This window comes from Alexandromys fortis, unplaced genomic scaffold (assembly GCF_014885135.2).
Source record: "Alexandromys fortis isolate MF-2015 unplaced genomic scaffold, M_Fortis_MF-2015_v1.1 scaffold_0, whole genome shotgun sequence".
NCBI lineage: Eukaryota > Metazoa > Chordata > Mammalia > Rodentia > Cricetidae > Alexandromys > Alexandromys fortis.
The window spans coordinates 13,601,074-13,625,238 of NW_026067949.1; the positions used below are offsets into that span (position 1 = coordinate 13,601,074).

Here is a 24,165-nt window from a genome sequence, read left to right on the forward strand (position 1 = left end):
GGTGAGTGACAAAGCCAGGCTTTGAACCCAATATATCTGGCTTCAGAAACAATATTTTTATCACTTGCTCCTAAGCCTCAGAACATGTAACTGAAGTTATTATAGTATGTTTGGAAAGAAAAGAAAGTGACTACAATATTGACAAAGTAAAAAGTTCCATATAGGAGTTCTAAAAAAAATTTCTACACATACTAAAAATACATGGTTGAAATCAAGCTGAGATAAACTCATAGCTGTTCATAAATTTAATTCTACAGAATCACTTCTTTTGAGGTAGTCTTAGGACTTACAAAGCCAAGGACACCTTTCTAGAGACCAAGTCCACTTAGTGCACGGACTCCTTTCTCTGCAGCCAGGCAATACTACACAATGCTTCTCATTCTCCGCCCTCTGCCAGAATAATACACTTTGAAAACTGAGGGATATCTATAACCCTACCACAGCCAGAACTGGCCTGACTCTGCTGGGCAGAGAGAGAGACATTCACTTGCAGCACTCTGGAGTACTGAGCCTGACCAGCAGTTGCTCCCGTGGACAGAACTTTCCTCACCGCCACCCACATGCCCCCTTCTCCCATCTGTGGCTGCCTTTCCTGGAATAGACGTAAGAGCCAAGGTGGCATGAGACATTACCTCACTGAAGAATCGTCAGGGAACAGATCCTCTCTAATAATTAAATTCTTCTTAAACAAGAATTCTGAGCTGAGGGAGACATCTCAGATGTGTCTTAAAAGTTTTTCATAGTTTTTGTTATTATTCAACATGTATAGATTGCCTCTGTTTGTTTGCTGATTGCTCATTTCCTGCTCTGTCTCAATGCTGAGTGACCCACAGTGTGCAAATAAAGGACCTGCTGCCAAGGACCTTTCACGCTAGTAAAGCAGATATGCAAGAAAGAAAGCAAGAAAACATTTGAGAGAGTGATGGACTGAACAGTAAAGTATCAGAAAGGGTAGGGAGTGGGGGAAGCCTGGCTGCTGTAGATAAGGCAGATGAAAAGACACCTCTGGGAAGCAGAAAAGAATAGAGTCTGAGTGAGCAGGGTGAGCTATGGAAAGCAGTGGGAAAAGCACATTTCAGAGGGAGAGCATCGCATAGGCCAAGAGTAGGAGCAAGACAGATGGTCTGAAGAACAGCACAGTGGGTAGGGGGTCTAATGAGCTGATCCAGGGTAAGCAGGAGAGGCCAACCAGGGCCAGACCAGGGTGGGGTCTGACTGATGTAAATCCGTTAGGATTACTCAATGACGGTTTGTATTCATTTCTTTTTATTTATTTAATTTCTTCCCCTTGTGGATAAGCTGTACTTCATTTTTTTAATTGATTTTTATTGAGCTCTACATTTTTCTCTGCTCCCCTCCCTGCCTCTTCCTTCCCTTTCAACCCTCTTCCAAGGTCCCCATGCTCCCAATTTACTCAGGAGATCTTGTCTTTTTCTACTACCCATGTAGATTAGATCTATGTATGTCTCTCTTAGGGTCCTCATTGTTGTCTAGGTTATCTGGGATTGTGATTTGTGGGCTGGTTTTCTTTGCTTTATGTTTAAAAACCTCTGAGTCATCTCTCCAGCCCTTTGTACTTCATTTTTTACATACCTAGTAGATATTTTTCCCCATTGCTGAAAATTGGCTCTCTCCCTATTAAATGTGATAATTCTGGGATTCAAACTACCTCCTCTCCAGAACTCACTGCTGTTGCTTGTACTTTAAAATTATTTGTTTAGTGGTTTATGTAAACTCTTTCTAAAATTATATTTTTATAAATATATAATATTTATATATTAAAAGAACTGAAATCTCAGTTCTTTTAGCTTAATAGTGAGCTAGTGATTTGATAAGAATTTCCTTAAATGTTTAGAACTAATTTTTTTAAATTAAAACATACCTCAGTGTTTGCAAATTGCCTTGGAGTGGGTACACCAAAGGTTATCTAGGCAATTTATAACTCTATGTGGGTCTTCACTTCTTTTCTAGAGGCTAAAAGTCAGAAGTGAAAGCTGGGTTCTCTGTCCTTCCTCAGTCCTGCTGTATTCTATACATGGGAGATTTCAAAGTCCTTATTTCCTTATATTCTTCCTTTCTGAGCCTCTTCCTTTCCATGCTTTTCAGTCTGTCTATTATTTCCCCTATCTGTTATTCCTTCTTCCTTGGGGCCATAGTGCATTTATTTGCCTTTAAATGCTCCTGACAAATGCTGCCTGGCAGGCCACTTCAGTCCTACGAAATCCTTGAGACTGCAGGTGTAGCACAGCACATCTGAGCATGGCTTTCAGGTAGCCATTAGACAAGTCACAACACAAAGGAACATTTTTTATATAAAAATCTGTATTGTTCTCTCTCACACCAGAAAGTTACATCAGGAATGTGGGCTGCTGTTTTCATGGCTGCTGCCAAGCTTGAGAGTAGGGGATGGCAGTAGGTGGGCAAATTCAAATGCCACAGTTCAGTCTTCCCAAAATTCTCGCTTCATTAAACATTACCCTTCTTGTAAGGGTATTATTTTTATTAGTTTTTTATTTTTTTTTGGTTACGCATTGGAGGGACAGTGTTTGGGAGTTGCCGCCTCTATTCTTCCCAATGATGGCTTCTTCTGCTTCCCGATTAGCACTTTCGAAAATCATCCTGGCTGCTCTGTAGAATGTGACTGTCTTTAAAATGTAAACTTGAAGAGAACAGATTTTAATAGTTTTGATGACCAATATATCCAGCATTTATAATCATATGTAGCATAAAGTCTGTGTTCAATAAACATAATGGGATGGATATTCAAATGAATGAGGAAACTAGTGCAAAGGAATTCAGAGGAATAAGAAGAGAGAGGAAGAGATTTTCCTATGATAACAGGAAAAATCTGCCTTAGACTTCACTGGGAGTGATTTTAAGGTTACAATGTACTAATCATTAATCACTAGTGACGTTGAGTAGGGAAGTTTTGGGCTCTAGAACAGTGATTGTCAGCTGGGGCCTCATTTCTATTTAGAGCATAAATGTAAATTTGGATTCACATTTAGATATTGTTATATTGTGATGGTTTGGCAAATTCTTAATTACTTAAGTAAAGTATCAAAGTTATACTTTAAAGTTTTAATTCAGAAAGATGATTAAAATAGCTTAAAAAAACAATTTATCCATTGTCTTAATCACTATCTTTACTGACATGTTGGTTATATGTAAGGGGAGAATAAACAGAGGAATTTATTATTTCAACAACTGAATGTACTAAGCAATCCCAAATGAAAGTGTCTACCCCCTTCAACTGGTGTGAGCCGAAGTGAATCCAATGTAAGCTATACAGACAGTGAGGAAAGGGGGGAGCAGATTTGCTAAGTGTGAAGTGTGTTGATATTTGTGGGGTTTGTGAGTCATATTTACTAATTTACTATCTATGTCTTATTTAGTTCAAGATTTATTTTTGTTGACAGCGTTTTCTGAGCTTTGGCAAGGGTGTATTAAGCCACCTCTTTGTACCGTTAGTCATATCACAAGGGATGGGCAGTTAACATTTGAGACCTTCAGATGCATGAGGGAGACATGATCTTAAAACAGCCTCTCATGGCATACTTGTGGAACGTGGAAGCCAGATTCAAAACATGCTTGGATGGTGGCCAGGTGAATGAAACTTGACTCTTGAAAGGCTAGAGTGTTGAGAGGCAGAGGAAAGGATTGAAGAAACTGGCTAAGAAATAACCCTATGTTAAAGAAATCCAGCGTGCATCCTGGAGCGCTCATGCGGTTTTCACTGATCCTCAGGCCTCTTTTTTCCACCATGATTTTTTTGTGTCCTTCTTCAGACCATGGAGACTTTTTGAAGCGCTCTTTAATCTTAGTCAAGCTTTTCTTGGGTTTATACTCATACTTAAATATGATTCTTTCTTTGAAGAGCATAAATAGCTATAGATATTGGACATCACTGTTTTACTAAAGATTATACTGGTATGTTTTAAGTACAGCAACTCATTTGTATTTAAAAGGAACCCAGCAAAAGTCCATAACCTAAGGATTCAGAGCAGGGTGGTAACTTGACTAAAGTCACAAAGAATTTGAATCCGTATGACTTCATTGAGTCTTTGTTCTTTACATTGTGTCATCTAGAGCATTCTGTGCTATATCATAATCACACATTTATAAGTAAGTTTTTACTTGAATTTTTTATAAGCCTTTATAGTATTTGTAAACATTAACAGCATTATCTGCACCTCACAGAAGATGCTGTGCTGGATTCTGAAGATGATACATGGTGTTGAATGTGGTCCTTGCTTTATGTAGAGCAGTTGTAGACATCAGATCTTGGGAGGATTTAGTGAAAGTTTTACTGGCCATGGGTGATATTGATGTGCACACCCCTCTGTGCTGCTCCATCCCTGTAATCTTCCTTAATAAAAGTGCCTTGTCCTGATTAAGCTATGACTCACTTAGCAATCCTCAGAATTTGTAGTAGATGATGAAAATAGCAATAGAGCCATTTCAACCCACCAATCAAAATGTTTCAGCAAAGACTTAACAGGAAAGACTATAGAGATTTTTTAAATATTCTATTTTATTTTTAAATGCAAATGTTGTGGGGAGTGGGAATACATAAGAGTTCAAGTGCAGTGACTATCAGGATAAGGTCAAGAAGTTACGGATATTTTTAGGTCATAGCTCCCTCACTCTAATAGAGTTTTGATAGAATTTGTTGTATACAGAATTATCATTAAAAGCTCCTGAAGTATGAAAGTACCCGATGAAGCCTGGTGATGGTGTATCTAGTGTGCTATTCCTCAGAGGCTCTGGACTCAGGGTCATATAGTAAAAAGGAAGCAGAAGTATCTCAGGTTGCCGGGCCAAGTCACAGGTTTGGATTCCACTCTGTAGACATTTAACCAAAAGCAGAATTTGAATTTCAGTAATAAAGGGTCCATATTTCATTTATTTTAACTTCTATAGAGGCTACAGAGTAGTTATCTAAGTATCAGTTAATTAAACAAGTAAGAGTTCAGCAGATGTGTGGTTGATAAATGAATGAACAACAGAAAGCCATGGATACAGAGGTCTTCCTCATAGTCTGAGGTGACCTGTGGTGGATGGATGGATGGATGGATGGATGGATGGATGGATGGATAGCAGAAAGCCACAGATGTTAAGGTCTTTATCATGACTTGAAGTGATCTGGATGTAGAGGTCTTCCTCATAGTTTGAGCAATATTTCAGAAGAAAGCTTGTGCAGTTTTAAAAGTTAGTTAGGAACCTGAGCATTTGGAGAGAGGAGCAGAAATTAGGAGGCGTTTTGCAGAACCACAGGTAAGAGCTCATCAGAGTCCAATTACAGACCCTGGTTGTAGGTAACTAAATAAAAGGTTTAAAAATAGCAGCGGCAGACGCTCTAGGCTTCATAGGTTCTTTCTGCAAGCATGTAATAGGCACAATTATATTTTTGGTGCAGTGCTTATTTTAGTGGATAGATAAGTAATAAGCAGTTCCTATGCTCAAAGGACCTATATTTTATAAAAATTAAAAATGAATCCTAGGGCAGTGAGATAAGAGAAGGAACATGTTTGTATTAACCACTGACTTCTGTCAAGTATTGTGTTGTGTTACATTATCTTGTTTGCCTAACCATCCCATTGGCAGCACTCTATAGGTGAAAGCTGTAACTCTCACAGGACCCATCTATCATAACTCTAAATATTATAAGTTGTTAATCAAAGCAGTAATCTGGTTAATTTTTCTGCATTTTCTTGTCTGGGCACAGATACGTTTATAACAATCCAGAAGGCCAGGTTTTAGATTTTGTGACTGCTCAGTAGTCCCCAGAGTACAATATACACAGCTCTTCTCATCCTGTTCATGCTTCCACAAAGAACCTCCCCTGAGTGCAGTACACATCCATCGGGACTAAAAAGAACATGGAAGCCTTGTGAACTGGCTTCAGGGAATTTGACCTGAGAGTGTGTGATGGTTATTCAGAAGACACATGAAGTTTGTGTAGTGTTTCTAGTCAGATTAGAGCCTGAGAGAGTTCTGGAAGAAGAAATAGGTTAAATAACTTCCGTCCATGTCTGTAGACAGTGATAGAGCTGGAATTGCATAGTGTTGCCTAGGTACATGGAGAAGGTTTGTGCCTCAGTCAGTCAGGGCAGGTCAGCTGGCACAGGAGTATTCTGTGATGAATTGTTTGGGGTGAGAAGTCAAGGACTGTTGGGAGATGATTCTATTGCTGAATGTGGTCCAAATATTTTGTATATAAGTTCTCAAATAACTTGGTATCTTTTTTAAAAACTTAAATTTAAATTTACTCAGGTACAGGACTGGAGGAAAATGTCATTGCCTAGAGCTAAAGAGGATGCTGTCCACTGGGGAGAAAGAGTCATGTTTATAGGGTAGGCAAAAAGAATGATGTTGTGCTTGTAGCCAAGTGCACAGCTGGCCAGAAGGAGAGAATATACTATAGCAGGTACCAGAACCAAAAGAGAACCAGAAAGCAGTGATAGCCTAAAGGTTTCTTTCCTGCTTGTCGGGGGATATGCTGAGCATCTATAGAAGCAGCATCCAGAAGGAGTAAGATCATGGGTTTCAGTTTCAATTAAAGATTAATAATGAGAATTCTGGTAGAGAAAAGGAAAGTAAATATGGCAGAGTCTTGGAAGGAAGCTGAGATTAAGAATGGTCAGAAGAATCACAGGAAACAAAACATGTAAACTGAAGTTTTGGGAAACAGCCTTATCTGCCTTATCTTCCCAGGTCATCATTTTCATGGTAAGGTCAAGGCTGAGAAGGTGCCTTCAGTTGTTGGAATCTAACTTAGTCACAACAGGCAGAGAGACCCGAGATTTGGTAATCAGAAGTTAGGGCCATATAGACAGAAAATAAACCTTATCATGTAAGGGTGTCTGGGGAATAAAATGGACCTTTGATAATGATGTGTAAGGAGATATATGGGTTTGTGTGTGTGTGTGTGTGTGCGCGCGTGTGCATGCATGTGTAAAATCTTTGAAAGGTGTGCACAGAAACTAAAGATACAAAAACTTAGAACCCCACCCTTGCCTCTGTGCCTCCACAGTAGAAGTAAAGAGCAGGCCCACCACCATCCACCTCATACTGTGTGCAGTGAGCTTTTCTCCTTCTCTTAGCCATCAGTTGACTGCCTTTGGGCCCTTCATCCAGTGTTGGGGGAGGCTGTTGGTTCATTCCTGCCACATAGACCCAAAATAATCACACAGAAGCTATATTATTTGCGATACTGTTTTTTTTTGGCCAATAGCTTAAGCGTATTTCTGGCTAACTCATATCTTAAATTAACTCATTTCTATTAATTTGTGTATTGTCATGTGGCTCTGGCTTACCGGCATGGTTCCAGCAAGTCTGTCTCTGGCAGAAGCTACATGGCTTCTCCCTGAGTCTGCCTACTCTCTCTCTATATATATATCTTTTCCAACCTGGCTATATTCTCTTAAGCCATTGGCTGAAAGCAGCTCCTGTATTCATTAACCAATAAAAGGAGCACATATGCAATAGGACCTCCCACACCAATCTGGTGCTTACCTGTTCAGCCCCTGTGGCTTCCTCTGCACCTCTGACTTCCTCATCCCTCTTCACTGTGCTATAGAAACTTACAATTTTTCCCTAAGAAAAGGTCAGTTGCAGTCCTTAAAATTGCATCCAGATGAACTAGAGTTCAGCAAGTGTTTGATGAGTGACATGCACGGAGGGAAAAAGGGATCACTGATGGACAGGATTCCAAAGCAAGGTTGGCAGACTTTTTTCGTAACCAGCCAGATGTCAATATTTTCAGTTTTTCTGGCCACTGTCTCTCTGCTCCATATTATTTGTTTTTGTAAATAATCCTTAACAATACAAAAGCCTTTCTCAGCTCACAAATCAAACATGAACAAGTCCTGGGGTGAAATTAGCTTCCTAACAGCTGGGGACATTAAAGAAACAGGATTTAGTGACCTGAGAGAGGAAAGGGAAATGTCGTCCTGCTGAGAATGCCAGTGAGAAAAAGTGAGTTACAAACAATAGACAGGTCTGAGGCCATGCCAGTGATTTCAGCCTTCTAGTGCAGGGGAAGTAAGGCCTGCTGGGTGTTAAAAGTGAGGATGTTTTCAAAGCATAGGGTGGCTAAGAAAATAGAGATAAGGAGAACCCTGGTGAGCAACAGAAACAGCCAAAGTAGACTAAACTTATAAATCAGCCACGTGCTGTGAAGTGAGACACCGGAGACAGAAATGAGACTTGGAGCATGTGACACCTAAGAGCTATGTATGCTGCCTAACTTCCGGGTGTGCTGGCATACTAGCTCAAAACAATAACTGTGTTCCCATCTTAATATGTTTATTAAATTCTTTTTAAACAAAGATGCATGACATCATTTTGTGACTGCTTATATCAACAGTATACATTTATTACAAACCCAAGCATTTTAACTCTCATATGAGGACTGAGCCACAGACTTTGGCTCATTTTCTCATGTAAAGTAGGTTCTAGCATGTTCTCTGATTGTGGATAAAGGAATTGAAGCTTTCATAAGTTAAGAAACATACTGAAAGACACAGAAAACTCCTAAATGACAAAACAAGAGTAACCACACAAGTCTGCTGGTATCTCATTATGTTCTGCACTGACCACAAAGGGCAGCAGTTAATGAGATGGAGCCTACATGGAAGGTGTTTTCTAGTGACAATGCTGTCCTCACCCTCTCTTCTTCACCATTTTATGTTGTCCTAAAAGAGGGCACAGCTAGTATGTATCAGGGAGAACAGCAAACACATTAGATAACAATGCAAACCCAGAATTACCTCCAACTGGAGTGGTCACCAAAGAAGACATGGAACCAAGAAGAAGAGCCCCTACCCAGGTCCAGAAACAACTGTCCAAATGTGCCATCTTGGCTGTGTGGGGAAGAGAACACTCCGCAGTTTTAGTTCTGAACTTTCAGATGAGAATAAATCAGGGAGCCAGGCCACTTTTTTTTGAGGAACAGTTCAAGAACCTCATGGAGCCTCTGTGGGTACCAAATTGTAACAGGGCTAGGGTGAGAATAAATATTTCTGAACATTTCCCTGTACAATAGAAGGCAAATTAGACATGTTGCATGTGATCATGGTCAGAATTAGGAATAAGAACTAGATGTTGCAAGTAGCTGGAGTTTGACCCAGATGAGAAACTGTTCCCCACAAAGATGCCTTGGAAATGGCCCATGTCCTCTATTGCTGGGCATGCTTAGACTGAGAGCCTTCTGGGATTTCCTAGAACTTAGTCTAGATGGCCTTGTAGCACTCTTTTTTTTGCCTCCTCACAAGTTAGAAGAACACAGCATTTCTATACTTTAAAATAAATAAATATAAATTTGATTTTTTATAGAGTGCATTGATAAACTGATTAATACTCCATATGATATTCAGTAATATAAATTACAGGTACTCTGTTTAGAACGAAGGGTGTGCAAATTCCGATTTTCCACAGAACACAGCAAGATGTTTAGTGTACAAAGTTAGGCTTTGAGTCTTTCTTTGCAAACAATGTAGACTTTGTATAAAATTTTTGTCAGATGATTATACCATATGAATTCATAAAACAGCCCTGTCAATATGTCTCCTAAGTCATTCCAGGATAGAATTATTAGTAAAACTGATTAAATATTTGTAAATAAAGTGATGTAGATTAAAAGAAATGCCTTGAGGGGCTGGAGAGATGGCTCAGTGGTTAAGAGCATTGCCTGCTCCTCCAAAGGTCCTGAGTTCAATTCCCAGCAACCACATGGTGGCTCACAACCATCTATAATGAGATCTGGTGCCCTCTTCTGGCATACAAACATACATGGAAGGAATGTTGTATACATAATAAATAAATAAATCTTTAAAAAAAAAAAAGAAATGCCTTGAAAATCTCACTGATCCTAGCAAGCGGGGATAGAACTGTTTAAGGAGGAGCGTTATCAACTGACTCTAAGACACTTGCGGTGGTTATCCAGCTCAGCTCCATGGAAAGAATCCAGCTGAGAGATACAGAGTGGCAGAAGTTAATATACAAAGCAATGAAAGTACAAGCCAGAGAGATTGGAGCAGGCTGACCCAATCTGTATATGTGGGGTTAGGAGTGCGAGTACAGGGGTGCTGCCTTGTCAATATTTTTAATGCTTTATAAATATTTATAAGGTGTGTGGTATGTTTATTAATGGAGATAAGGTAACCTTTTTACCCCTTAGAAATTATGGTGAACCCTATCTCCTTTATAGGACATTTCTTCCCATTGAAAAGCCCACAAGAGTCCAAACTAATGCAAATGCTATTTTAATTCAGGCTTAAGCCTGGGCTTTGGAGGATGATAGTAACTTGCCCCCTTGTTAGTACAGGAGTCATGGTTAGCAAAGGATAGTGCCTTAATTTCTGACTCAGTGGGAACAACCTCACTGCAGTAAAGGAGGTTCATGGCCAATGCTGTATTCTAACTGGAACTGGACATACAGACCAAGACATGGGCAGGTCGCCAGCGCTCTCCAATTCCTGCCCAAGACGAGGCATAGCTGTAGTTTTCCACAGTCACCTCACAGTAAATTCCTTACTTCCTCCATCTCGGATATGTTTGAAAATGTCTAAAAGAGTTAAAATTTTCTGAGAGTGTTAAAACAACTGTTGTTGGTTACAGTCGCTCTTGCTGACCTTTCAAACAAAGTGAAAGAAGAAAGAGACATCTTTATTTGCAGTTTTGATCCTGTGACTCCTGCATGAAGCAGAGGTGTGTGACTGATACTCTCTTTACTTTTCAGGTGTAATCCCCTTCCATGGATTTTCCATGTATGGTAAGTTGGACTTGATATAGCCATCATTTTTGTTATGTTTTGGAAATTCGAACATAGTGATAATGCTTTGTATTTCACCATTCATAAAACTTAAAGTACTGTGTACATAATAAATATTAAATTCAATTTTTATGTGTGTAATTAAGAAAATTAAAAATAAAGATTGTAACTGTTGAGGTAATGATTTCTCAGCAGATGAGAATGAGAGCACACTGTGAAGTGCTGTGAGCTTTGCCATCTAATCTAATGGAATAAGAACACACTGGTAGTTAGCTCTATTATAGTAATAAAAACAGCATGGGACTGGAACAAAACAGACACACTGATTAATGGAATCAAACTGAAGATGCAGACTAAGTTCACATCCCGTGGATACCTGGTATTTGACAATGAAGTAAAAAATGCACAAATGGTGTCCATGAGACTGGATGACTACTTGCAAAAGAAAGAACAGATTCATACTCACAACCCTACACGAAACTCAACTCCATATGGATCAAGGACCTCAGCACAGACCAAATACCCTGAATCTGACACAGGAATGGCCTTGAACTCACTGGCATAGAAGGGACATCTGACCAGAACACTGACAGCTCGTCACTAAGACCAACAGGATATCACGAAGCTGAAATGCTTCTGTGTGGCAAAGAAGCAGCATACAGAATGGGCAAAGATCCTTACCAATTATATATTTGATAGAGAGATAGCATCTAAAATATATGAAGAACTAAAAATTCTGAACATCAAGAATACAGTTAAATATGAGATACAGAGCTAAGCAGAGAGTTCTCAAAAGATGAAACACAAATGGCTGAGAAACACTTAAAGAAATGTTCGACTCGCTTAGGCCTCAGAGAAATGCAAATCAAAACTCCTTTGAGATTTAATCTTCCCAGCCAGAATGGCCAAGATCAATAAAACAAATCATAGCTCATTCTGGTGAAGATGCTGGTGGGAGTGTGAACTGGTACAACCACTATGGAAATTGAAGTATGGTGATTCCTCAAGAAGATGGTAGAGTTCTATCTATCCAGAATTCAGCCATGCCACTCTTGGGTTTATGCCCAAAGGACTACCCTGCTGCAGAGAGATACTTGCTCATCCAGGTTCATTGCTACTGCATTTATAATAGCCAGAAGTTGGAAACAACCTTGATGTTCTTTGATGAACTGATAATGAAAATGTGGTATATTTACACCATGGATATTATTCAGCTGTTAAGAAAACAAATTATGGAATTAATAGGTAAATGGCTGTAGGTAGAAGAATCATCCTGCATGAAATAACCTAGACACCAAAAGACAAATATTGTATGTTTTCTCTTAAATGTGGATATTGGATTTTAAGCCTTCTCTTATGTATGTTACAATCCAAATAACCACAGAGGTTAGGGACTAGGGTAAAGAGAATCTCCAGTACAGTGTTATGAAGAGTAAAAGGGAAACTAGAATAGGAAGATTAAATAGGAAGGGGGATGGGAGAGAAGGTTAAAGAAAGGAATATGCGAAAAAACAACATTAAAGGCCATTTGAAAAGCCATATAGATACCTACTACTATAGAAGATTTCTGAAATGTACAAACATATATATTTATATGTATAAATATATTTATGTTAGCTATAATTAATTTATAGTAGATAATAAATATAAATTTGATATATAATTTAATATGCTTTAAATTATATAATATATATCCATGGATATGTAAAAGGAATATAAATGGAATCACCAAATAATAAAGGAGACAGTGTACCAACTAGACATCTTGTGTCACTAAGTAAACCCTCCGGTGCAGGAATGAATTACATCTTGTTGTTTCATTGGCCAAAGCAGCTCCATGGAACCCCCGAACATCTAGAATATTGCTAAGGCCATTGGTTGCTCTTCATGGTTTGATAAGGCCCTATTGCTGAAGAAGACAGTTAATTAAATCATCAAACATGGAAATGACTACCATTATTGTATTGGAAGGTACCCTTCACACCATCAGAGAATGCCATCCAGCTACAAGCCCTGTGATCTATAACAGTAACCTGCCTATAGTGGTAGAATAATGGCACAAATGTCATGGGAGAAACCAATTACTCTTTTTTTTTCCTTTTATGAAAATAGATTATTTTCTCACATAATTTATCTTGATTACAGTTTCCACTCCCTCTTCTTTTCCAAGTTCATCCTCACCCCCTTTTCTATCCAGATCCACTCTCTTTCTGTCTCTCACTAGAAAATAACAGATATCACAGAGGCAGAGACCCACAGCAGAGCACTGGGCTGAGCTCCCAAAGGCCAGTTGAAGAGTGGGACAAGTGAGAATATGAGCAAAGAGATCAAGACCATGATGGGGACATCCACTGAAACAGTTTGCCTGAGCTAATGGGAGCTCACCAACTCCAGCTGGACAGGAAAGAAACCAGTATAGATCCAAACTAGTCCCTCTGAATGTGGATGACAGTTACATGGCTGGGGCAGACTGCAGGGCCACTGGCAATGGCATCAGAATTTATCCCTACTGCTTGTGCTGACTTTGGGGGAACCTGTTCTCTTTAAATGGATATCTTGCTCAGCCTAGATATAGTAGGAAGGGCCTTGGACTTTTCGCAAAGCAATGTGTCTCACCTTCTCTGAGGAGTGGCTGTGGGGTGGTGTAGGGAGTAGGTGGAGGGAATGGGAGGGGGGGATGGAGTGGCTACTGGGATTGGTATGTAAAATGTAAAAAGTTTGTTTTCTTTTTTTGAAAAAATAAAATAGAAAATAACAGATTTCTAAGAGATAACATTAAAATATAATAAAATAAAATAAAAACTATCACATTGAAGTTGGAAGGAAACCAACAGAAAGAAAAGAAACAAGAAGGTACAAGAATCTGAGATGCAGTTGTTCTTGTACTCAGGAATTGAATCCATAAAACACTAAACTGGAAGCCATAATATATACACAGAGTGCCTGGTAAAGACCCATGTATGCCCTGTGCATGCTACTTTGTAGCACAAATAGTAAAAACCCAGAGACAGAAATTGGGGTTCTGCCCGAAAACCAGAAAAGCAGTCAAGCCACTAGAGAAGTCTTATGTCTAGCAAGGCTGGGCAACCGTAAACTAAGCAGTCTAAGCCTCTCTCTCCTCTCATTTTTTATTCCCTCTAGTGCTGGGATTAAAGGTGTGAGCCACCACCATCTGGGTTTATTTCTGCATTGATCTTGCGTAGCCCAGGGTGGCTTTGAACTCACAGAGATCCATCTGCCTCTGTCTCACAAATCCTGGGATTAAAGGTGAATTTCACCATTGTCTGACCTCTAAGTGACTTTAGCATTGCCTCTGGTCTTCAGACAAGATTCATTTATTAAAATACAAATAATATGCCACTATACTATACTACTTCAGTATCTATGAGTTCCTCTGAGCTTTTCTCACTCTGATTTAGAGGGCCTTGTTTTCTTGGTGTCCTCCATTCCTCTGACTCTTACACTCTTTCCAGATCCTCCTCTGTAGGGAGAAAACAACCACTTTTTGACTGGATTTAAGACTCACTCCATGAGATGGGACCCTTACTTGATACTTATTAAGTGGTCAAGAACCTGAGACTGCATAGATCATGGGCCTAGAGGAAAATCTATTACCTTATTCTGTTAAAGGAACATAGCAATAAAATAACCCCTAATGACACACTGCTATACTTCATAGATGAGTGCCTGCCTTGCTCAGCCCTCATCAGAGAAGGTTCTTCTTGCAGTAGGTGTGAATTGACACAGAGACCCACAACTGGACAGTGCGCAGAGTGCGAGACCTTAGAACACTCAGTCCTAAATAGGATGTCTCCATATAATTCCACCATTTCCTCACTCTTCTCCTTCCTTCAGTCCCTCCTATGACCACCCCCATACACACCTTGCTCTTTCTCAACTTTGTGACCTTCTTTTCTTTTTTTAAATATTTATTTATTTATTTATTTATTTATTTATTTATTTATTTATTATGTATACAGTGTTAGTTTCCATGTCTGCCTACAGGCCAGAAGAGGGCACCAGATCTCATTATAGATGGCTGTGAGCCACCATGTGGTTGCTGGGAATTGAACTTAGGACCTCTGGAAGAACAGTCAGTGTTCTTAACCTCTGAGCCATCTTTCCAGCCCTGACCTTATTTTCTTTAATTGTTGTTACATAAGTGAAGAGGAAGTCAACAGAATGGGAGACAATTTTGCCAAAGTACATCTGACAGAAGATTAATATCCAGACTATATGAAGAACTAAAAAGCAGAGTCAAAAAACAAACAACCAAAGACATATTTTAAAAAATTGGCTAGGAATCTGAACAGAGAGTTCTTAAGCTATGAAATGGAAGAATGAGAAGTATCTCCTCATTCCAGCTACATGTTTGTTTTTGTGCCAGTAGCATATTGCTCATATTATAGTGGCTCTGTAATGTACCTTGAGGTCTGGAATGCTAATCCTTCCACATTGTTCTTTTTGTTGAGGAGTTCTTTACAGAGTTTGGGCATGTTACCAGTTGGCTACATCACTAAAGAAAATGGACTATGTCTCCCACTCTATATTAAATGAATATAAATCCTCAGGAAGGGTCGGGACCTGATGAGATGGTCCCCACTCTACAATCAGATGTTGATCGTATGCATCTTATGTAGGCAAGCATAGCCACTCCAAACTGAAGAATGCAATGACCTTGTGATATGAAGAAGTCAGTGATCATCTTTACTTTCCCACTGCTTCCTGCTCCTCCGCTGTTACATTCTTTCTCCCGGTTCTTCCATGATGTTTCTAGAAACTTGAAGGGGGTAACAGATATCCCATTCATTCATGGCTGGGCAGTCAACTGTCACTCGTTTCCATCCTTCTGAGCAGCCGTGAGCATCTGCAGTTACCACTGCCTAGTCCAGAAAGAAGTCACAAGGGTAACTGGTAGTAAATTTGATAAAAATGCATTATATAATATATGAAAATGTAATGATGAAACTCATTATGAATAATTTATACTAATAAGCAAAATATTTATGATAAGAACTCTTATCTAAATCTAAGAATAGGAGGGAATGCCTTTATTCTGGTCAATAATACCTGAATATATAGCAAATATTATACTTAGCAACATTAAAAGTTTTGTCTCTAAACTGTTAAAGATACCCCCTTGGTACAGCTTGTTTAGTATAGTCCTTTGAAGGCCATAGCCAATGAAGCAAAACAAGATAAATAAATAAGGGAATAAATAAGCAAATAATGGAAAGAAAATAAAACTTCCCTTCTTATCAGATATTGTGATTATGTGCATAGAAAATCTAAAGGAATAATCAGATAATCTGTGAGGATTAATAAATGAATTTACTAAGGTTGAGAAACAGTCAATACACAGATAAATTTTCTACCTATGTGCTAACAACAAAGGTGCAGAAAATTACGTATTTTGTAGAAGCTCTGATTTAGAGAGAAAAGTGTAGGGTGTCACATTTAAGATGTGCTATGGGGTGGGCTCTTCATTTCTGAAAATCACCAAGGACACAGGAACGAAAAGCTGGTGTAACATAACTTTTTGATAAAAAACACAGACACTGAAACAAGTCTGTGTTGTAGCCTTGGATAAATATCTCAGCTCTTGTGCCTTAGTTTCTCCATTTGCAAATCTCAGATAACAATTTTAATGAATAAGTTGTTGTGATGACTGAAAAGAAGAGTGGGGAACTTCTACTCGGGAGGCTGAGGGGCAGCTGGAGCTCGGGCGATGACACCCGTCTCAGCAAAGGGGTAAGAAACGGACGGTGCTTCCCTGCTAATTCATCTGTCTGCTTATATAGCTTGTCACTTCGGTCTCAGCCAGATGATAGCTTGGGATTCTAACTATTTATAATCTGTACATGTATGATATTTAACAGTTATTTGAACTTGCAACATTAAAACACAATTTGTGCATGACCAGCAGACTCTGCTGTGTTGTGGACACTATACTCTCTCGTTTTGTGCTTTGCATTTCATGAACTTACCGAAACACTTTAGTCATGCAGTATTATCACTTACTTTCTCTTTTAGTCGCACCGCTGTGTTTTCTGTATCATGAACCGTACAAATTGTACCAGATATTTCGTGAGATGTACGTCCGCTTTTTCTTCAGACTCCACTCCATCTCCTCTCATCCTTCTGTAAGTTCATAAGTTGGATCAACTCAGACTCTAAACTGTTCTTTCCCTGAAGATGTGCCATGGGGTGGTCTCCTTAAATTACACAGCAAAAAAATTTAATTTATGGTTTCAAATAATGTATTTCTAGAATCAACGAGAGAGAAGAAAGTGATGTTTAAATATTTTGCAGAGTAGTGAGGAAAACATCTCTTATTATCTAGATTTTTAGCTTTCTGTGTTTAAAAAAAAATGGGATGTCTAGATTCTCATCCGTTACAAAGATGCCTCCCTCCTTTGTTGACACCGGGTCTGAGAAGGGAGGTTGATGAGGCCGTCTCTGCTGCTGTGGGAAGTTTACAGGGCAGAGCATGCAGGTGAGAACTGAATGGGCACTCTGCATATAAATAGCCACTTTCTTGTTTTCATTATTGCTACAGTTATTATCACTTCATCTTTTCAAATGGAAATTGAGCATTATTTGTCTTGTGGCCAATGATCAGTTATTTTGCCACATATTTTATTTGTATTTATTCAGCTCCTATATTAATAGCAGTTAAGTCTTTTGTTCTATTTTTTTACTTCTTTGTCCTATCTTTTTTTGCCTATGAGCCCTGGCAAGGCAGCCTTTACTTTTCTTTCAGCTTTCCCCTCTGTGGTCTTGGTCTTCCTAAGGGTAGCGTACCTAGCTCTCTGGAAGAACCTGTCGCTGGAAGGCAGGGCAGGCTGGCCAAACTGCCCAGTGAAGACTGTTCTTTCTACTAAATTGAACAGCTGGGTTTTATCCTTCCATTTCCAACTGTGTGCCCCTGCTCCACTTTCTTTGCCTTCAGTTTGCCCTCCTGCATTGTCAGTGAAAGCTGGCAACTAAGAAAATGCTAGAATGTCACAGATAAGCTAACAAATCATCTTGAGACTCTCTTGAAGAGAATTGGGTTTAGTTGTTATCTTCTATTTCTATTTAACCTAGAATAAACAGGAAAATGATTATTAATAGTTCTCCTTTCTCATATCATTGTCGGGATCATAGTCTTGTAGCCACACACACACACACACACTCACAGTGTGTATACACATGTATACACACACAAGCATACAAACAAGCACACAGAAACATGCACATACAGACTCCCATACACATTTTATGCCTCAGAGTTTTGAAAAAAACAATCTGGACAATACCCAGCCACACCTTCTAGCCCCGCCCCTTTCCTTCCTTCTCTGGGGAATTGACTGACACTTGTCTCATGTTCGGGATTATAGCCAGACTGCAACTATTTAAAACCATGACAGTTTAGAAACTCAAAAAAAGGGTGAAAACTTCCTTACAAAGAGCAACCTGAGGATTGCTGAGTCCCAGAAAAACTTAAGTTGCTAAGGAATAAAAACACTTAAACAAAAAACAAAATAACTTGCTTAAATTGGTTACTTCTACTTTACAAATAATGTCCCTTTTTAAAAAGTAAATTTACAAAACAAGCAAAACTTTTATTCTTAGTAACCAGATATTTTTGTTTGATAATAATTATATTTTTTATTTGATAGTAATTATATTTTTGTTTGATAATGATTAGATATTTTTTGTTTGATAACTTGGTGTGATTCAAAGAAGTGAGAAAAGCAGGCAGTGTTTTCCAAAAGGGGGAGCTGGATGTACAAACACACATGGGGAAAGAGGGACGGGGAGAGCAAAAGCACCGGGAGATGCCTGGGAACTGGAGCACATACACAGAAAACTACTTTTGCTAGACCTCAGTGATGCTGTGTGGCTCACAAGTGGCAGGCTTTCTGTAAAGAATGCTTATGTTTGCCTTGAGTGGTCCAGCCATGGCGGAGTGGGGCTGTTGTGTTTAAAAAGAGACTGCTTAGCAGGTCAACAACGCATATTTATGACAACATAAAAATTTACTGTTAAATCTGGTGTCAGAGATCCACTGGTGTGTTCTTGTTTTGATTCAATATGCATTGTCTTTTTGAATGATGTGTTACCATAGTTCGTATTTAAAAGACTAAACTATTTCTCTTTTGATTCGTTGTTGGATGCAGGGTATTGTGTCGCTCTGTCTGCTGTTTGAAACTCTTCTTCAAACCTATCTTCCCCAGCTCTTTTACCACCTGAGAGAAATCGGAGCTCAGCCGTAAGTATTTTTATCGCCTCACTGCCTCGTCACAATGCTTTCCCACGGTGAAGCTGGAAACAACACTCTTGCTCTTTGCCTGCACACACAGCCACAGTACAGACTGTACGGCGACAATTCTCCCCCCCAAAAGTACCAGTCATTAAGTGCATCTGTACTGCAAAAGAAGAAACAATTAGGTTCTTGGTAGAGGGCTGGGTACGCAGCTCGGTGGGAAAGTACTTGTCCAGCATGTACGAGCCTCTGAGTTTAGGTCCAGCACTGGAAAAAAACAATGTGCTAAGAAGAATGACTGAGATCCTATTGAGTTTTGTGTCTTGTAGAAGGACCACCAAATTCATCTAACTTTAGTTCACAATGAAAACATTTATGGAAACAAATAGAGCCTGGGAAGTATGGTACAAGTCAGTGTGAACTAGAGTTATCAGAGCCCAACTGTGCCCTTTATAAGGTTAAAGTTTGCTGGCTTCACTAAAGGGAAGAGACCAAATCCCTCCCAGCAGTTGTCCTGTGTTTTCTCTTATAGAACTTTGCATTTGCTTCACTGATCTCACTTTGAGTAGTAGGCGAATATTGGTGAATATGTGGATTAGCTCTGACCTCAGTAAATGGCTCTGTCTCCTTTTAAATACTTTCATCTAGATGAGAGCTTTGCTCTGTCCTCTCTGAGCAGCCTCACACACTGTTGAGGTTGGTCCGTGTGAAGAAAGGACACTAACTCTTTAAGGCCTCAGGACTTAATGGCAACGAAGTGTGGTTTTTGTCTTCTTCATACATAAATATACAGCCAGTGCCTGCCTTAGTAGATATAAATACAACCCAGCTGCAAATTCTATTTCTGTTAAGCTGTGCATCCAGGTAAAGTTATGTGAGCTATAAATTCATATTTATATTTAAATCAAGATATCTAGATTTCTTTATCTTAAAAGTGAAGAGAAGTATGACCTTATGGAATTGTTTCTGGGTTCTGTGAGAATAGACAAGATACAGACATAAAAGGAATTTCTCTGATACCCATTGGATCTGAAAAAGATTTCAAGTGTTATTTAAGAAACAATATTTCTTATTGTCCTTTGATAATTCAGAATTGATACTCTTTTGTGGCCTCTTTTGAAAAGTATTGTATTCTTAAATGAGACTGTAAAACAGGAATGTGGCAAAAATAGTTTGTATTGAGCTTTTTAAAGGGTCACTCACTGACCTCTGTTCACTGTTGGGAGATTAAAAGTTGGATATAACTGGGCTTTTTTTTATTGGGTTGAAGATGTTTAGTTCATTGCTAGAAAATATAGTGTTGGTAGTTGTTTTCTAGTCTACTTACACATTTTAAATTACTACAAGAATTCTACATTTAGATTTTTAGTCTTAAAATTCTTCAACAGGAGGAAGTATAAAAAGCCCAGCAGGTAGGTAGAAAATAATGTATTCTCTCTCTCTCTCTCTCTCTCTCTCTCTCTCTCTCTCTCTCTCTCTCTCTCTCTCTCTGTCTCTCTCACACACACACACACACGCTTGTGGAAATCAGAGGACAGTTTACATCAGTCAGTTCTCTTGTTGGAGTTGGTCCTGGGGATAGGGCTCAGTGCATCCCTGCCCTGCCTCCTTTTGTTGATTATTCTGCCTGGGGATTTATTAACTTTAGCCATCTTTGAAAGAATGAATTTTATGTCCTGATGTCCTGTTAAGTTTTCTCTTGTTTTACAGTTTCAGTTACTCTCATTTCTGCTCTTTCATTCTTTTTACCTTTATACTTTCTTTGGGTTTATTTTACTCTTATTTATGGTACCTCTCCTTCTCGATACAAGCGTTATTGTTAAAGATTTCTCTCAGAGTCAATTTTACCTCATTCCAGTAAACTTTTATATGGTATCATCTCATTCAATTAAAAATGTTTGATTTTCCTTTGTGATTTCCTGTTTGACCATCAAGTATATTAAAAACAGTATTGTTTAAGGAGAAATCATTCACTTTCCTATTAGACCCTTACTGACCAGCTTTCATATTGCTAGAAAGTACTATACGCAAATAATCATCAGTCTAACCCAGCTATGAACTCTGAGAGATATACCCACTGGCACAATAGTGGCACAAATGTTATAGGAGTAACCAACCCATTCTTATTGGACTTAAGGCCTGCTCCATGAGATATAGTCCATACCTGAAATTGCTAGCAGCTCCAAGAACCAGAGATAGAACTAACTAACTGTTAACAAGTCTAGGAACTAGATAGATAATAGTCCCTAGAGAAAACTTACTACTATTATTCTACTAAATGAATATAGCAATTAAATGATTTTTAATGATATATTGATATCCCCATAAATCAGTGCATCCCTCATCTCTCATCAGAGAAGCTTCTTAAAGGAAATGGCAATTAACACAGAGACCCACAATTGAACAATGTTCTGAGAATGAGAGGCTCTGGAGCACTCAGCCATTACTGGGATATCTTCATCAAGGTTCAGGGAGCTATGTGAAAAGGAGGGGGAAAGATTATAATAGCCAAGGAAACAGTGTCTTCCAGATACTACATGGCTGATACACATATGAACTCACAGTGACTGTTGACAGCATGTACAAGAGAAGGGGAAGAGGGCCCAAAGTCCTACCTATAACCAAGAAGCTATTTACAGTTGATACCTGCTGAAAGGGAAAATCGGTCTTCTTCAGTGTAATGGCACTGGGTATATCAACCATACTTCAAGATGGGCTTCATGCCCAGAAGTAGTTGACCAATCCAAAACAGACCCTATGGGTTTTATTGTTGTTTTGTGAGTTTTGTAGTTGTTTTGTATTTTGTGTGTGTGTGTGTGTGTGTGTGTGTGTGTGTATAAAGTTTTTATGGCCCAACAAACCGCCCCACCGATGCAATAATCCAAATCAGACCATGTTAATGGATGCCCTCTCTAGTGGCCTCCAGGAAAACATGGCGGGGGGGGGGGGACCGGAAGGACCACATACTTTTCCTCTGGGGGGCAGTTTAAATAGCCTGTGGGAGTGATCTTGACCTTCCCTGGGGAGGGATCACCATTTGGTAGGCTTTTTCAGAGGTGGAGTATGGACTGTGGCAACTCCCAGGGGAGGAGCCTTGGAATGGAAAGTTCCACTCAAACATTTTAGAATGGATGCCAGAGGCTGGGGTGAAGCCCCACCTAAACATTTTGATTTGGGGTTTGATGGGGTTTTTAAGACAGCAAAAGAACAGGAGTTATGTGGATAGGGAGGGAGAAGGATATGAAAAACATTTTATTAAATAATTCAAAATTGAGCTGGGTATGGTGGCATATTCCTTTAATTCCAGTACTTAGGAGGCAGAGGTAGAAAGATTTCCATGAGTTTGAGGCCAGCCTAGTCTACATAGTGAGTTCTAGGACAGCCAGGACAATGAGACACCCTGCCTTAATCCCTATCCCATAATTTTTTTAATGTGATATTATTTAATGTGATATTACTTTCCAAATATTGGGAATGTTGGAGTTTTTTTCCACTATTGCAATCTATTTATAGTCTGTTGTTAGTCAGCACATTTCATATGACTTCAGAGCTTTGAATTTTTTTAGACTTATTTTTGATTTAAATATAATCAATCAAGACAAATGTTGCATATCCACTGAAAAGAATTTATGTTCTTGGAGCAAGGAAATGGTTCTGTGTTAAAAATATTTGATATACAAGCCTGACAACCCAACCTCCCAGCCCCAGGACCTACATAAAAAACTGAATGTGATAGCTTACATCTGCAGTCCCACCACTGCGGTGGCAGCATGGGAGGCAGAAACAGAAGGCTGTACCAGACATCTTCAGACAAGCCACTCCGCTGAAGTATACAGCACAGCATTGAGAAACAGCCTGAGACCCTGCCTCAGAATGAAAGACAAGAGCCAGCTCCTAAAACTTGTTCTGTAATCATCACACACACACACACAGACACACACACACACAGGATTTGTGTCCCATAAATACTTGGCATAACTCTATAAATGTCAATAAATTTAACACATGTTGGAACGCCTTTTTTCTTCTTTTATTCAGCTCTTTGTCAGTTTTCTTTTGTTCTTAATTATTGAGCAATATTAGTCTCTATACAATTGTAGATCTCTTCTTCCTTCATTATTATATATAATTTAAATATATGTTTTAAGGAGATTTGGCCCAATTATTGTCCTTAATTATTGACCATAAATCTATTATACTAGATGCCAGTATAGCCATGATAGCTTTCTTTTAATTGCATGGTGTTTTCTATTTTAACTTAACATATCAATTATCAATGCTTTTCATTTTCAAGTACAATTCTTGTCAAAGTATAGTTGATTCTTCCCATATAGTAATCTGTCTTCTAACTGGTATGTTTATTCCACTTATTACTTAACATAATTGATATTTATTTTATTGAAATCTATCTTTCTAAAATTTTCTGTTTCCTATGCTCTTTCTTTTCATTTACTTCTGGCTACTTTAAAAAAAACTGACCTGTTTTTATTCCAGTTTATTCACACCATTCATTTTTTATTTACCCTGTTGATGAATGATCTTTGTTAGGTGTTGGTGACCACCTTCAACAAAAATACTACTTACCAGGGTAGGGGTATGGGAATCAGAAAAATAGTAAAGAGAGTGAAGATGTAAGTGAAAATAATAAAACAGAGACGTAGGACAGTGTCCAGAGGGAGATTCAGTGAGTACTGAAATCCCTGCATTTAATTTTCCATACACTTTTATACCCCAGTACGAAAGGGGGAAGAAGGCAACAAACGACTTCTTTAATATAATACAAAGGACAACTTGAACAGTTTTTTGCTTCAATACCTTGAGATATCAAGTCATTAACATTCTGTTATTTAGGCAGTGAACCCACCCTAGACCAAATATCCTGAATACAGCCACTCCCAAGATCAAACCTCCTGTTTCAAAAGAAGGAGCAGAAGTATTCTTGCAAGTCCTGGCCATTTGTCAGGGTGGATTGGATCTCCCTGTATGGCCATCTCAAAGTCAAAAGAACCAAGTAACCACATCCTGGATTAGGTTGTGTAGCCCTGGTTGTTGTCAACAATTTTGTGCAACCTCAGACTCTCTGACCTTCAGACAAGGTGGAAACAGGCTCACATTTTTGGGCCTCTGTAGGTAGGTG

General features: G+C 38.9%; 1 protein-coding gene across 4 annotated transcripts in view; it reads left to right on the top strand.

Moving 5' to 3' along the window:
- Window positions 1–24,165, top strand: part of Tbc1d19 (TBC1 domain family member 19) — a 108,016-nt gene that overhangs the window by 74,013 nt on the left and 9,838 nt on the right. For all 4 annotated transcript variants that reach the window (XM_050150220.1, XM_050150223.1, XM_050150222.1 and 1 more), the window contains 3 exons: window positions 10,745–10,777; window positions 16,811–16,920; window positions 18,943–19,034. In XM_050150220.1, coding sequence (XP_050006177.1) covers window positions 10,745–10,777; window positions 16,811–16,920; window positions 18,943–19,034 — 235 coding nt within the window. The remainder of the gene's footprint in view (window positions 1–10,744; window positions 10,778–16,810; window positions 16,921–18,942; window positions 19,035–24,165) is intronic.